The 16667-nt window shown below is 41.9% G+C and overlaps 1 protein-coding gene and 1 long non-coding RNA gene across 2 annotated transcripts in view; both read right to left on the minus strand.

The window, feature by feature from the left end:
* Nucleotides 1–4299: 4299 nt before the first annotated feature.
* The window catches only part of LOC111958683 (vascular cell adhesion protein 1-like), a 26999-nt gene continuing 14631 nt past the window's right edge, over nt 4300–16667 (minus strand). Inside the window, exons 2-9 of the mRNA XM_070437414.1 lie at nt 14381–14598; nt 14025–14288; nt 13648–13914; nt 6702–6971; nt 6291–6596; nt 5800–5887; nt 5657–5726; nt 4300–5187 (exon numbers count right to left, since the gene is read on the minus strand). Of these exons, the coding sequence (XP_070293515.1) occupies nt 4588–5187; nt 5657–5726; nt 5800–5887; nt 6291–6596; nt 6702–6971; nt 13648–13914; nt 14025–14288; nt 14381–14598 (2083 nt within the window). The 3' untranslated portion in view covers nt 4300–4587. The remainder of the gene's footprint in view (nt 5188–5656; nt 5727–5799; nt 5888–6290; nt 6597–6701; nt 6972–13647; nt 13915–14024; nt 14289–14380; nt 14599–16667) is intronic.
* LOC139023732 (uncharacterized) lies at nt 7070–9069 on the minus strand. The gene is made up of 3 exons (XR_011474871.1): nt 8971–9069; nt 7496–7852; nt 7070–7369 (listed from the first exon to the last, which is right to left on the minus strand). It is a non-coding gene; the product is annotated as an uncharacterized lncRNA (long non-coding RNA).

A 16667-nucleotide genomic window follows, 5' to 3' on the forward strand; every position in this document is an offset into this window, starting at 1 on the left:
CCATTCAGAAGCAGTCAACAGCTATTGGAAAGCCATTCTTGTGTGYCTTTGAGATTAAAATGTGTGCAATTGACTCGCTGAAAACTACAACTCTATCCCAGTGTTTGGTATTCAGAAGACTGAGGGTTTCTAACTGTTTATCTGGGCTTTGCTCCTTTCATATTTATTATGATCCTGACAAACTCTCCAATCCCTGCCGAGGTCAAGCACACCAATAACACAATGTTTCCACCACAAACAGGAGGATCAACAACATTGCATTCACTCCACATTACTAGCCTGTATAGAAAAGTGAAAAGGAGGAAGCCTGTGTTAAAAAAAATCACCTTCAAATCATCCATTCTGTTTGCAACAAGGCTGTTAAGTAATACTGCAAGACAACACGGCAAATACATTTTTCTGGCCTAAATTAAAAACCACAGGCCAAATCCAGAACTACACAACACAGAGTGAAACCCTCTGTATTTTCAAGTATTGTGGCTTGTGCCGACTTAAATCTGCTTGACAATTAGAGAATGTTTGAATATTGCTGTCCATCAATGACTCCCAAACCAAATTTACTGAGCTTGAGCTATTTGGACAAAAACAATGGGTATGTGTTAGCCTAAGAGTTGTGCAAAGTTAGTAGAATCTTATTCAAAATGATTCACAGCTATAATGGMGGCCAAAGGTGCTTCCACCAAGTATTACCTCTAGGGTGTGAAGACATACGCAAGATCTTTGTTTTTTTGTTTTATTCAATTGGAAAAAAATATATATAATTGTTCTTTCACTTTGAAAATGTGGAGTTGGTTGTGTAGATCAGCAGGACAAAATMTAATGTATTTCCTTATTGGATTTAATTTTAAGCCGAAATAGCCGAATCCACTAATTTGAAGGTGTGTCCACAGACTTTTGTATATATTGTATATATAGAGATGAAAATCCAACTGATGAACAGACACTGTAGAATAACTGGTGTTAAAAAAAAGGTGGACATATTGGTTCTAGTTTGGAAGGTGACGAGGATGTCTCTGCAGTGCATTATGGGTGATTTTTCACAACCTTATCTGCATTTATCTGCTTCTACTTCCGGCGCCGACAGAGATGGCCGCCTCGCTTCGCGTTCCTAGGAAACTATGCAGTATTTTGTTTTTTTACGTGTTATTTCTTACATTGGTACCCCAGGTAATCTTAGGTTTCATTACATACAGTCGGGAGGAACTACTGAATATAAGAGCAACGTCAACCCACTATCATTACGACCAGGAATATGACTCTCCCGAAGCGGACCTGTGTTTTGCCTTCCACCCAGTACAATGGATTAGATCCCAGCCGGCGACCCTAAACAACGACGCCGTAAAAGGGGCAAACGAAGCGGTCTTCTGGTCAGGCTCCGGAGAAGGGCACACCGCGCTCCACTCCCTAGCATACTACTCGCCAATGTCCAGTCTCTTGACAACAAGGTTGATGAAATTCGAGCAAGGGTAGCATTCCAGAGAGACATCAGAGACTGTAACGTTCTTTGCTTCACGGAAACATGGCTCACTCGAGAGACGCTAACGGAGTCGGTGCAGCCAGCTGGTTTCTTCACGCATCGCGCCGACAGAAACAAACATCTTTCTGGTAAGAAGAGGTGCGGGGGGTATGCCTTATGATTAACGAGAAGTGATGTGATCATAACAACATACAGGAACTCAGTCATTCTGTTCACCTGACTTAGAACTCCTCACAACCAAATGTCGACCGCATTATCTACCAAGGGAATTCTCTTCGATTATAATCACAGCCGTATATATTCCCCCCAAGCAGACACATCGATGGCCCTGAACGAACATTATCTGACTCTGTAAACTGGAACACACACACCATGAGGCTGCATTCATCGTAGCTGGGGATATACAAGGCTAATCTGAAAACAAAACTCCCTAAATTCTATCAGCATATCGATTGTGCTACCAGGGCTGGTAAAACCCTAGATAATTGTTATTCTAACTTCCGCGATGCATATAAGGCCCCCCGCCCTCCTTTCGGAAAAGCTGACCACGACTACGTTTTGTTGCTTCCAGCCTGCAAACAGAAACTAAAACAAGAAGTTCCCGCGCTCAGGTCTGTTCAACGCTGGTCCGACCAATCTGATTCCACGCTTCAAGACTGCTTCGATCACGTGGATTGGGATATGTTCCGCATTGCATCCAACAACAACATTGACAAATACGCTGATTCGTGAGCGAATTCATTGAAAGTGCATCAGCGACGTAATACCCACAGCAAAGATTAAAACATTCCCAAACCAGAAACCGTGGATTGATGCAGCATTCGCATGAAACTGAAAGCGCAAAACACTGCTTTTAACCAGGGCAAGGTGACCGGAACATGACCGAATACAAGCAGTGGAGCTATTCCCTCCGCAAGGCAATCAAACAAGCTAAGTGCCAGTATAGAGACAAAGTAGAGTCGCAATTCAACAGCTCAGACACAAGAGGTATGTGGCAGGGTCTACAGTCAATCACGGATTACAAAAAGAAAACCAACCCCGTCGCGGCCAGGATGTCTTGCTCCCAGACAAACTAAATAACTTTTTTGCTCGCTTTGAGGACAATACAGTGCCACTGACACGGCCCGCTACCAAAACCTGCGGGCTCTCCTTCACTGCAGCCGAGGTGAGTAAAACATTTAAACGTGTTAACCCTTGCAAGGCTGCAGGCCCAGACGGCATTCCTAGCCCGTCCTCAGAGCATGCGCAGACCAGCTGGCTGGTGTGTTTACGGACATATTCAATCAATCCTCATCCCAGTCTGCTGTTCCCACATCCTTCAAGAGGGCCTCCATTGTTCCTGTTCCCAAGAAAGCTAAGGTAACTGAGCTAAACGACTACCGCCCCACAGCACTCACTTCCGTCATCTGAAGTGCTTTGAGAACTAGTCAAGGACCATATCACCTCCACCCCACCTGACACCCTAGACCCACTCCAATTTGCTTCCGACCCAATAGGTCCACAGACGACGCAATCGCAACCACACTGCACACTGTCCTAACCCATCTGGACAAGAGGAATACCTATGTGAGAATGCTGTTCATCGCTACAGCTCAGCATTTAACACCATGGTACCCTCCAAACTCGTCATCAACCCTCGACCCCGCCCTGTGCAACTGGGTACTGGACTTCCTGACGGGCCGCCCCCAGGTGGTGAGGGTAGGTAACAACATCTCCACCCCACTGATCCTCAACACTGGGCCCCACAAGGGTGCGTTCTGAGCCCTCTCCTGTACTCCCTGTTCACCCACGACTGCGTGGCCATGCACGCCTCCAACTCAATCATCAAGTTTGCGGCCGACACTACAGTGGTAGGCTTGATTACCAACAACGACGAGACGGCCTACAGGGAGGAGGTGAGGGCCCTCGGAGTGTGGTGTCAGGAAAATAACCTCACACTCAATGTCAACAAAACAAAGGAGATGATTGTGGACTTCAGGAAAAAGCAGAGGGAGCACCCCCCTATCCACATCAACGGGACAGTAGTGGAGAGGGTAGTAAGTTTTAAGTTCCTCGGCGTACACATCACGGACAAACTGAATTGGTCCACCACACAGACAGCGTTGTGAAGAAGGCGCAGCAGCGCCTCTTCAACTTCAGGAGGCTGAAGAAATTTGGCTTGTCACCAAAAGCACACAAACTACTACAGATGCACAATCGAGAGTATCCTGTCGGGCTGTATCACCGCCTGGTACGGCAACTGCTCCGCCCACAACCGTAAGGCTCTCCAGAGGGTAGTGAGGTCTGCACAATGCATCACCGGGGCAACTACCTGCCCTCCAGGACACCTACACCACCCGATGTCACAGGAAGGCCATAAAGATCACAAGGACAACAACCACCCGAGCCACTGCCCTGTTCACCCCGCTATCATCCAGAAGGCGAGGTCAGTACAGGTGCATCAAAGCAGGGGCCGAGAGACTGAAAAACAGCTTCTATCTCAAGGCATCAGCTGTTAACAGCCACCACTAACATTTAGTGGCTGCTGCCAACATACTGACTCAACTCCAGCCACTTTAATAATGGGAATTGATGGAAATGTATGTAAAAATATATCACTAGCCACTTTAAACAATGCCACTTAATATAATGTTTACATACCCTACATTACTCATCTCATATGTATATACTGTACTCTATATCTACTGCATCTTGCCATCTTTATGTAATACATGTATCACTAGCAACTTTAAACTATGCCACTTTATGTTTATATACCCTACATTACTCATGCATATGTATATACTGTACTCTATACCATCTATTGCATCTTGCTATGCCGTTCTGTACCATCACTCATTCATATATCTTTATGTACATATTCTTTATCCCTTTACACTTGTGTGTATAAGGTAGTAGGTGTGGAATTGTTAGGTTAGATTACTCGTTGGTTATTACTGCATTGTCAGAACTAGAAGCACAAGCATTTCGCTACACTCGCATTAACATCTGCTAACCATGTGTATGTGACAAATAAAATTTGATTTGATGTGATTTGGAATTTAAGCTTTCCTCCCTCTATACAGCAGCTTACTGTGCACTCTCCTACTCTTCCTCCTATCTAACTCAGGTTATCCATAATTTGCTTCAGATATGACCTGACCACGACATATGTTCCCATACATTTCCTCCTCTTCACCATTAGAGGAATCTTTCGGCTCAGAAAGCAGTGTCACCTCATCCACAGCGGTTTCTGCTGTGTTGTGCTGCTCAGATTCTCCCAGTGGGGCCTCTGGAGACTCCTGGACACTGAGGGCAGWATTAGTCACGCCCTGTAGCTCAGGCAGCGCAGAATCCTTTGCAACTTCTTCTTCCCCGTCACTCTCGTGCCCTGCCTGGGATTTTTCCAAGACTTTAGCTCCATGGTCTTCAGCGTGATCCCCCTGCTCCAGAGCAGGATTGGCCTCCTTCTTCTCAGCCCCTCCCTCGATACTACCTGTGGAGTGCAGGCGGATCACTGCGTACTCTGTCGTTTTGGAGGCGACTCCCCTGATCTCTCCCTCCCCCTCCCCCCGCTCGGCCACCTTGGCCTGGAGTTTGGAKAAGTTCAAGTTGACGTAGTGGAGGAGGTCTGTGTCGTCAATTTCCCTGTCCACTGTCCTGTTGGGCCAGAGGGCCTCRTCCAGCATGGCTTTATTGGCATAGACATTGTCCTCCTCCTGAAAGAGGGACTGAGGGGTAAGCATCACATTAGAGGGGTTTATATGTTTATTGGCCAAGTTTTTTTATGTGGACTCCTATTAGCTGTAACTTCCTGGTGTCCACACAAAACAATGCAAAACAATCATATGAGCAAGTCAACCACTGGATAGGAAAGGGCTAGTTRTTAGCTWGTTGTTTAACATGAGATCCAGACAATATGGTTGCAAAAGAMTTGATTACAGTAATGTACCACCGCAGCCTAAACTGACTTRAGTTCCTCTTCATGCACACGGTTGATTTTTGCATTTTCACAGCCAAGCTACCTCTTATCTTTCACTGCAACAAAAATACCAGTGCTGAAATRTGTGCGCCATCTAGGATGTGTAATAGGGTGTTCATGCACGCTCTTCTGTGAGATGTATATCAACGCCTTTCCACATTGTTAGACTGTAAGCACATACACATGTGCAATGTCGGAATGTCAGTGTAGTTACTTACCTCATCAGTCACTATGAACTCTGCTGTGTCCTTCTGTCTTTTGTTTGGTGACTGCCTGGCTCTCCTATGCCTGAGAGMAAAACAACAGAGATGTTAAGATAATGGCGTCAAATACCAGTCCAGCCCCTGTGTCAGTCACTTACTTGCAGATGAGAAGCAGTGGGATGCATAGGAGCATCATCACTCCTGCCCCCACACCAGCCCCRATCAACAGAGAGAGAAGATGGAAACCTGTGCAATCACAACATATCGCAAACAAATGAGGTGTAAAACAAGCGCCACAATTCCTTCTTTGTACTAAAAATCCTTCTTATTTGGCAATGTGAGAGCTTGGGACTATAAGGTTCTTGTTTCAAAAAGATGATTCTGAGATAATTGGCTTTAAAGTTCCGAACCGTCATTGGTTTGAATTGTGTCAGACATTTTTATTTTGTATTCTTTTGAACATGAATAGAGGTATTTTTTACTATATACGTAGAGAACATTAAACAGAACAAGGCTATRTCAATAATTACATTTKGACAAAAACAAAGATAGAACCTTATTGTWCCAAGCTCTTGAATGGTTAGTGGGACCGGGGAACTGTTAGGAACTAATTCTGGTGTAGAGCAGGACAAATGTCTCCTACCTGTACCTTCATATGTTTTCATTGATGTTAAGTCAAATGAGAAGCTGTCAAAAACATCAAAGTTGGAGCTGAGGCAGACCAGACTGGGTATTTCCTCTTCCTGTGATTGGTGGATGGTGAGGGAGCTCCTCAGGACGGCTCGGCCGATTGGTTCCTCCCTGATGATGGTGTTAGTGGAGTGATTGACAGACTCTCCAGCCAGTTGCCACACCAGTGTGGGAGCAGGGTTTCCATAGCTATCACAGAAACATCTGATCTGAGATGTATCTGAAATCCTGATGCAGTGAGAGGTGTTCAGGATCTCTGAAGCAACTACAGCGAACAGACAGGGAGGAAACGATTATTCTTAATAGTTCATTCAGATTAATGAGTGATTGTGATTCATAATCAGTAGAATAAATACCATACAGTACATACACGTTACATCGATACTGATGGCTTCAGAGGTCTGCAGTCCATGGACATTCTGAGCCTCACAGTTGTACTGTTCATTTGAAAGCCTGGTCACATTGAAGATGTTGAGGTCCTTATCAGACCCGACAATGTCCTTCTCACTTCCCTGAACTCTGTACCAGGTGTAGTTCTTCACTGCTGGGTTGGCATTGCTGCTGCAAGTCAGAGTCACAGAGCTGCCCTCTGCCACTGAGCTAGAGGGACTGACTGACACTGTGGTGTTCTTGGGAGAGTCTGAGGGAGAGTGCACAGAAAGTTGTCAAATTCTATAGAAATAATTAACTTACCATACATGAATCAAACTTACCATGCATGAATCAACTTACAAAGAACAGCGACTGTCAGATAAGTTTTGGATGATTTATCACTCTTGCCAGCTTGTCGTTTGTACAGCGCAGTGCAGGAGATMTTCTCTCCATGGTGGACATGTGAAGCGGTAAAGTTCAGGAGAGAAGTTATGACTCGATTCGGAGTCTCCTGCAAATCCTCCACACTGTCACTCAATGTGGGGGTCCATGTCAGAGTTGGAGGGAGTGAGGGACAGGGGGCTGCAGCAGAGCAGATCAAATTCACTGTGGTCCCCTCCATCACATTTACTGTTTCTGGACTTAGAGTGGGTTTGGATGGATTTTCTGAGGGAATAAAAAAAATTACTTTTATAACATGAGCAGTGCATTAAATATAGCCAGTTCAAACCTGCAACTTAAATGAACACTACACACACAACACAAAACTAGCATATTCTAATGATACTCTACCTTTTACGTAAATTGTGACACGTTCTGGAAAACTATAACTCAGAGCATTGTCACATTCAATTCTGAATGAAAAGTAGTCATTGAAAGAAGATAAGTCATTCAGGATTGTGGTGCATTCCTTCTGCTGCAAGTTCCCAGTTAGATTCCCTTGAATGGTGTTAAAGCCTGTTCCTGTGAGACTAGAATCAAACACGWTTCCTCCTSTCCATCCTTTCCTCCATATTCCTTTACATGAAGTTGTGAGGAACGACTCAAATCCAGATCGCAGTGTAAATGAGCAGGGAATTGCCACACAAGATCCACTCAGAGCCTTTATATTCTGAGGCATCAGAGCTGCAAAGTCTAGGCACAGAACACCTGAAATACACACAACCAAAAATTAGACTGGGTGTTAGGTCATTTTCAACTTCACTAGGGTGTTGTTTTTTCCTACAAACCGTAAAAGAATATGTTGGCTAGTTATTTAGCGATGTGCAGAATAATCTGGCTAGCATTTTGGGGGGATGTAGCAATGCTAGTAGACATGGATTGTATGAACTATCCTTTTAAAGGCCCAGCGCAAACGTTTTTATCTCAATATCAAATTATTTCTGGGTAACAATAAAGCAATTTTTATTTATTTATTTCTCAAGCAAGAATTGTGCTAGKACTGTCTGGGAGTGGGGAAGGGCACATAATGGTGCATTAACCACAGTGTGGCTCAATCCACCTGAGCAGAGAAGGGATATGTAACCTTAAAACTAAGTTATTGGCAGAGAGGTTTGAAACGCTCTTTGTATTTGGTCTACTTAAAAATTTACCCCCTGGTGATGTCACTAGGCAAGACAAAACTCCACCCATGCACAACCTGCTGATTAGAAGGTCCTGTATTTCAACCAGCCACTCTCGGGAAATAACCCCGATCACATTTTTCAGCGTTAGTTTCATCACTGTTGTATAAATATGATTCTAAACACAGGGAAAAACTGAGTGTTGACTGCGCTGGGCTGTTAATAAGGATAGAACACTAATCATGTTTCCATCCACAGTTTATATGCGAGTAAAGTCATACCGTATAACAACAAAAAAATCATGATGGCAGTAGCTAGGTTTACATCCAATCGGCGACAGATTTTCATGTGAATATTCTAAAATCCGATAAAGAAAAAATGTGCATTTTCCCACCAGTGGTGTGTTTCCACCAATAGACTTGTTGTGGATAGAAAAATCAGTGCATGATGACTAGTGCACACAAAATGTACATTTTTGCTTAAATTTTTATGTACCAAATCAAAATCTAAAGTTTATAGTGTTTCCATCGCATTTTCAACTCATATTTTCTTTATGCAGATTTTTTAATATTCACTTGAATATTCCCATCCCGTCAATTGGATGGGAACCGAGCTACAGATAACCTATCAAACGTAAATGGTAAAGTACAATGGGAGACGCAAGAAAGCAGTTCATCAGACCCAGGTGTTTCCCACAGCGACCACCTTGCAGCAGACCACCAATGAGGATGAGTCTTTCAGCTCCTGTGATGTGCATGATTCTCTGTATCAGAAAGGGTCAGATGAGCTCACCTGATATGAAACACTGTCTGGACAGAAACAGACAGACATACACGTTCAGTACAGAGGCAGCAGACACACTTCATTACATTGTCTTCATATTTTAAAACATAAAACCAACAGTGAAAATAACTTTAATTAAAGTTAAACACATCAAAATGTTGACATTTTAGTTTTGATTTGTCATTAATGGAATGATTCACACAGATTTTGATTGTAGGGAACTGAAACAACATTGACCCTATTCTCACCAAGACAGTGTGAGTTTTCTTGCTTTTTATTGGACATGTTGGCTACATTACAAACATTTGTATCATAATGAGATTTGAATCATAGTAACATGAACATATTTCTCACATAAATATAGAATAAAAAAATACATTATTTCATTATACCCTGAAGCCAATGAAGCTGTGTTTGATTCTGAGTAAGTATAAATACCTAAATTGAAGCATAATAAAGTCAAACGGGTTCATATTTTGGGTGTAGATTCATTTCCATTGAAAATACCGACCAATACAAATTAATGATGTGTAAAGAGCTGTGAGCTGATTAGGTTGATATTTTGTGCAAATGTAGATGCAGGCCTACACCTGACCCACTAAAGAAAATGTTAGATGTAGCCTACACCTGACCCACTAAAGAAAATGTAGATGTAGCCTACACCTGACCCACTAAAGAAAATGTAGATGTAGCCTACACCTGACCCACTAAAGAAAATGTAGATGTAGCCTACACCTGACCACTAAAGAAAATGTAGATGTAGCCTACACCTGACCCACTAAAGAAAATGTAGATGTAGCCTACACCTGACCACTAAAGAAAATGTAGATGTAGCCTACACCTGACCCACTAAAGAAAAGTAGCCTAGTTGAACTTGACAATATCTACAATCGATTTTAAATAGATGCTATCAATATCTGAAATGTTGTTCCCAAATCCAACTCATCCCAAAATATCAACACGTGGGGACACATGTACATAAACTTTAAAAAATGCTTCTCCACATTACAAAATTGGGACAGTGCACATGAATTACCATAACAGAAATAGTAAAAACAGAAATAGTGTCTTTGACCTCTTACCAGTATTCCACGACAATGGTCATCTGTTCAAATACCAATGCACAATTCAGGCTTTATAAATGACACCTGAAGTGCTGTCTGTTGTCTAGCTGCCTGCTCACTGCAGACATTCAGAAGAAGTGGCACTGCTGTTTGCGAGACACAGAATTTTCCTTCATTGAATAAGTGTCAACCCACAAGCGCTAGCCTTTCATCTGTAGTATCAAATGATTTTCAGATTTTCTTTTTTAATCCATATTTACTAGTGAAATATATCAAGCTTCACAAGAGGCAACATCCTTATGATTCCAGATGAAATACATGCAGTGACCTGTAAATTACACAGAAAGCCCCTTGCCAATATTTCTCTTTATTTCTCTTTTTATTTTTAATTGTAATTTTAAAGGAATCAGCAACTTGAAATTCATACAGAGATTTAAATCCACAAATGTATATGATATAGTTTTCAAGTCTATTTTTACAGCGAGTTCCAGTTTAATGGGGCAATAACTGCTCAGACATCTGTGGTGAAGGAAATGACACGGTTTGATATGTTGCATAACTTGTTTACTTTCCATAGTTACTTACTCAATGAGGCTACCATTCAATGAAGAAGTAAAGCAAACTTTATGTGGATATCATAAACGTTACAATTCAAAGGGCTTGGGAAAGAGAGAAATACATGAAGAATTAATAAAAGTATCTTTGATATGGAATTTATGTAAATTGTTACTCTAATCACAATATATTAACCCTTCAGTGTTGATAGGGAGACGCTGGAAAGTAGTCTCAGTGTCCCGCAGCCAAGGGTCGGCACTGGAATCTTGCTCAGGACAGTCTGTCTGTTATTCAAATAAGGTTATAGACATATTGTACAGACTATGATCATACATAAATTCTAATCAATTTTCATGTTTTCATACGATTAGACGGCTTCTGGGCTTGAGGGTGGACCTATTTCTAGTCATTCATATCTCACAAATCCAATTCAACACTTATCGCGCCTGGTAGCCACTCACTATTGTAGTCTGAAATGCTTTCAAGGGGCTGGTCTCATTAGCTGCACATTCAACAGCCGTTCATGGCCAGGACACCATTGACCACACTCCAATTTCGCAATACTGCGATTAACGATTTGTGCACGGGGCATGTCAACTGGAAGCAGGAAAGGGGCCTTCCCCAAACTGGTTGCGTACAAAGTTGTAACAGAATCGTCTAGATTGTCATTGTATGGCTGTAGCTTTACATTCCCTCAATGCCAACTAAGAGGCCTAGCCCGAACCATTGATAACAGCCCCAGACCATATTCCCCTCCACCAAACTTTTACAGTTTCCACTATGCATTGGGTCTTTTAGCATTCTCCTGGCATTGCTAAACCAGATTCGGTCCGTGGACTGCCAGATGATGAAGCTTTGATTTCATCACTCCAGAAGAATGCGTTTTCCACCACGAGCTTTACACCCACTTCAGTCAACGCTTGGGCCATTGCGCGCATTGGTGATATTAAGAATTGTGCTGCTTGCTGCTTCAGCCATGGAAACCCGACAAACAGTTTATTGGCTCACGTTGCTTCCAGAGGAGTTTTGAACTGGTAGTGAGTGTTGCAACCAGGACAAACACTTTTACACGCTAGTGCTTAGCACTCTGCGGTCCCCGTTTCTGTGAGCTTGTGTGGGCCTACCACCTTGTGGGATGAAAAGCCGTTGTTGCTCCTAGATGTTTCCACTTCACAAAATAATAACAGCACTTACAGTTGACAGGGGCGTGTTAGAACAGAAGTTCATTGCGGGGAGGGTAAAGCAAAGGCAGGGTCACGTGGAAAATAATTTCTTTGGTTTTTTAATACATCCCGTCTCCCCCAATAATTCTTTTACAGGTCCCTTACTGTCATTGCATGCCATTACATTTTACATTACCTGTTTTGTCCGGGAACCAAACCCACATCACTGTGCCATGCTGTACCAGACTGAAGCTGCATAGGACCACAAGCTGAAAGAACTTATCTATACATATTAACCAATTTTTAAACCACATCATCCTTAATAATCATTCAAGAAATGACATACATGTGGATATGATTACAAAATGAATATACAAATGTGCAATAAAAATCTGAAATACAGAAGGAACTGAAAGAGACATAAAGGCGTGGGAAATGGATGTAAAACCAAATATTTGGGAGATACAAAGTGAAAAGCTTTGAATTTAAGCTTGTTATTTTCCATGTCTATCTGATAGATTAAAACGATTCTGATGAGGTCTATTACCACGTTTCCCTGTATTCACTCTCTCAGGTAGAAGCCGAAACCGTGAATTCCAGAGTTACCCTCATGTGTTACTGCGCTGTTCCCCTCTGCAGTGTTCACATATCACTACTACATGGGTCTCTCTCTGTGCTTTCTCTGCTGCCACCACTCTTTCCTCTGACACACCACACACACACACACAACACAACACACATCACCAAACACATGCACGCTTTCACACACACACACATACACACACACATACATGTTATGTGTGGTCAAATAAATGCTACTTGTATACACAATTCCAAAAGTGATAAAACTGCAGGGACTTTTTTGGACATGCAAATCACTAGTACTAGCCTAAAGAGTGCTCTCACCTGTATGACCTCATAAGTAGAGGTCACGTTTGAGATCTGTAGTGTGGCGTATGTGTCACCTACTGCCTGTTGGCAGACATGGGGACATGTCACACAGTAAGTGCCTCACACATAATACAGTATTTATTAGCAAAAGCACAATAAAAAGAAGACACAAGACGATTACCATGTTATTTCCAGGTAATTACAATAAGTTACCTAGTACTGTCTTCATAATTTGTACAAACAAAAAGAAATGACCAAGTATTATTATGTGATTTCTAGGTAATTCCAAAGTATTTTCTGTACTGTGAGATAAAGTGCTACCGACATACCTTCAGTCCTCTGGATAATCTGATAGTGAATAGAGATGAAGACAAAGATTAGAACGGAAATATTGAAAGTGAAATATTACCATATGGATATATTAATCTCTCATTGACAGACTACCAATGACCAAATTACGCTAGATTTTAGTTCTGGGTTAACCAAGATTATATAAAAGACTATTTCTGAAGAATGTCCATGAAATAATGAAATACAAGATTCTACTTGCTTAGCAATTACAGTAAATCCATTTTACCTGATATATTTATAGACTCCGAAGATGACTGTTAGAATCCACAGGACAATGACCACTCCACAGATTATGGATGGAACTGATGTTACTGCTACAAGACATGTTTGAGTTACTTTGTTAGTTGCCAAGTCCACTTTCTCTATACTTTTTGAATGTTTACCAATAGTCTTTGTAATGAATTTATACAGGTAATAGCATAATCGTTAAATTGTAGAATTGCTTAAAGTAACATTAATTTCATCTTCATTAATTGAATTGTTTAATTATACACAACAATCTGTTTAATCTATGATGGAAATTAAGTACAATTTCATTGTTACAGCAGTAGGCCTACCTGTAGTTGTGGAGGGGCAATGGTGAAAATACAGAAAGATGTTGGACCTGTCTTTGCCATAGCTATTTTGCGCTTCACAGGAGAACAGTCCACTCTCACTGATATCCTGCAGAACCAGAAACGGAGATCTAGACTCCATTGGGACCCTCTTGCTCTCATTGACTCTGTACCAGGTGTAGGTCTTCACTGSTGGGTTGGCATTGCTGCTGCAAGTCAGAGTCAAAGAGCTGACCCCTCCTACTGAACCAGATGTAAGGACTGACACCGAGGTGTTCTTGGGAGGGGCTGGGGAAAAGAAACAATAGATATTGTATGTCAAGAGTCAATATAGTGTGTGTTATGATACTGTCTGTAGTTTAAACTATTGTTCATATTTGGTTTCATTGTGTACATACACATTCCATCTAGTTGAATGGCAGATGAGTTCTCGGTTCCATGGTCATTGATGGCTTCACAGTAGAAATAACTGTTGTCTGCTGGTAACTGGACAGTTAGCATTCTGCTAGCCCCCACTGTTGAAACCTGCTCTCCAATAACTCTGTACCAGTTGTAGCGCCCCACTGCTGGGTTAGCATTGCTGCTGCAAGTCAGAGTCACAGAGCTGCCCTCTGCCACTGAACCAGAGGGACTGACTGACACTGAGGTGTTCTTGGGAGAGTCTGAGGGAGAGTGCACAGAAAGTTGTCAAATTCTATAGAAATAATTAACTTACCATACATGAATCAAACTTACCATGCATGAATCAACTTACAAAGAACAGCGACTGTCAGATAAGTGTTGGATGATTTATCACTCTTGCCAGCTTGTCGTTTGTACAGCGCAGTGCAGGAGATCTTCTCTCCATGGTGGACATGTGAAGCGGTAAAGTTCAGGAGAGAAGTTATGACTCGATTCGGAGTCTCCTGCAAATCCTCCACACTGTCACTCAATGTGGGGGTCCATGTCAGAGTTGGATTATTAATCGACAAACTTCACCAAACTAAAATATGCAACACATTGTTCTGAATCGTCGTTTTAACTTTATTTAAAGTTATTTTCACTGTTGGTTTTATGTTTAAAAATATGAAGACAATGTATGCAAGTGTGTCTGCTGCCTCTGTACTTGAACGTGTATGTCTGTCTGTCTGTCCAGTCAGTGTTTCATATCAGGTTGAGCTCATCTGACCCTTTCTGATACAGAGAATCATGCAACCATCACAAGGAGCTGAAAGACTCATCCTCATTGGTGGTCTGCTGCATAGGTGTCGCTGTGGAAACGCTGGGTCTGATGAACTGCTTTGCTTGCGTCTCCCATTGTCCTTTACCATTTACGGACTTGATAGGTTATCTGTAGCTCGGTTCCCATCCAATTGACGGATGGGATATATTCCAGTGAATATTAAAATCTGCAGATAAAGAAATATGAGTTGAAATGCGATGGAAACCACTATGAACTTTAGATTTGATTTGGTACATAAAAAATTTAACGCAAAATGACATTTGTGTGCACTATGCTAATCATGCACTGATTTTTATCCACAACAAGTCATATTTGTGGAAACACACCACTGGTGGGAAAATGCACCATTTTTTCTTTATCGATTTTAGAAATCATTCACATGGCAAATCCTGTCGCTCCGATTGGATGTAAACCTCTACTTGCCATCATGATTTTTTCTGTTAGTATACACCGGTAGACTTTACTACGCATACTGAACTGTGAGGATGAACATGATTAGTGTCTGATCCCTTATTAACAGCCAGCGCAGTCAACACTCAGTTTTTCCCTGTGTTTAGAATCATATTTATACACAGCTGATGAAATACTAACGCTGTAATAATGTGATCGGTGTATTATCCCCGAGAGTGGCTGGTTGAAATACAGGCACCTTCTAATCAGCAGGTTGTGCATGGGTGGAGTTTTGTCTTGCCTAGTGACATCACCAGGGGGGTAAAGTTAATAGACAAATACAAAGAGCGTTTCAAACCTCTCTGCCAATAACTTAGTTTTAAGGGTTACATATCCTCTCTGCTCAGCGTGGATTGAGCCACACTGTGGTTAATGCACCATTATGTGCCTTCCCACTCCCAGACAGTCCTACAGCACAATTCTTGCTTGAGAAATAAATAAATAAAATGCTTATTGTTACCTCCAGAAATAATTTGATATATTGAGATAAAACGTTTGCGCTGGCCTTTAAAAGGATAGTTCATACAATCCATGTCTACTAGCATTGCCCATCCCCCAAAATGTAGCCAGATTCATTCTGCACATCGTAAATACTAGCCAACATATTCTTTTAACGGTTTGTAGGAAAACAACACAACACCACTAGTTCGAAGCTTGATAAATGACGCTGAATCACCTACCCCCCCAGTCTAATTTAAATTGGTTGTGTGTATTTGTGTTCTGTGCTAGGACTTACTGGAGCTCTGATGCCCTCAGACATATAAAAGGCTCTGAGTGGATCTTGTCGTGGCAATTCTGCTCATTTACAACTGCGATCTGGGATTTGAAGTCGTTTCCTTCACAACCACTTTCATGTAAAGGATATGGAGTGAAAGGATGGACGAGGAGGAAACGTGTCTTGATTCTAGTCTCACCAGGAACAGTTGCTTTAACACCCCAATTCAAGGGAAGTCTAACTGGGAACATTTTTTTTTTTGTGCAGCGAAGGAATGCACACAATCCTGAATGACTTATCTTTTTTTCAGTGAAACCTAACTGGACCTTCCTTTTTCATTCAGAATTGGAATGTGACAATGCTCTGAGTTATAGTTTTCCAGAAAACGTGTCACAAGTTTACGGTTAAAGTAGAGTCATCAATTAGAATATGCTAGTTTGTGTTGGTGTGTGTATGTTTCATTTAAGTTGCAGGTTTGAAACTGGCTATATTTAAATGCACTGCTTCATGTTATAACAGTTATTTTTTTTTATTCCATCAGAAAATCCATTCCAAACCCACTCTAAGTCCAGAAACAGTAAATGTGGCCTGGAGGGGACCACCCACTGCCCATTTGATTCTGCTCTGCTGCAGGCCCCTGTCCCCTCACTCCCT

The sequence above is a fragment of the Salvelinus sp. IW2-2015 genome, linkage group LG35 (genome assembly GCF_002910315.2).
Source record: "Salvelinus sp. IW2-2015 linkage group LG35, ASM291031v2, whole genome shotgun sequence".
Lineage (NCBI taxonomy): Eukaryota > Metazoa > Chordata > Actinopteri > Salmoniformes > Salmonidae > Salvelinus > Salvelinus sp. IW2-2015.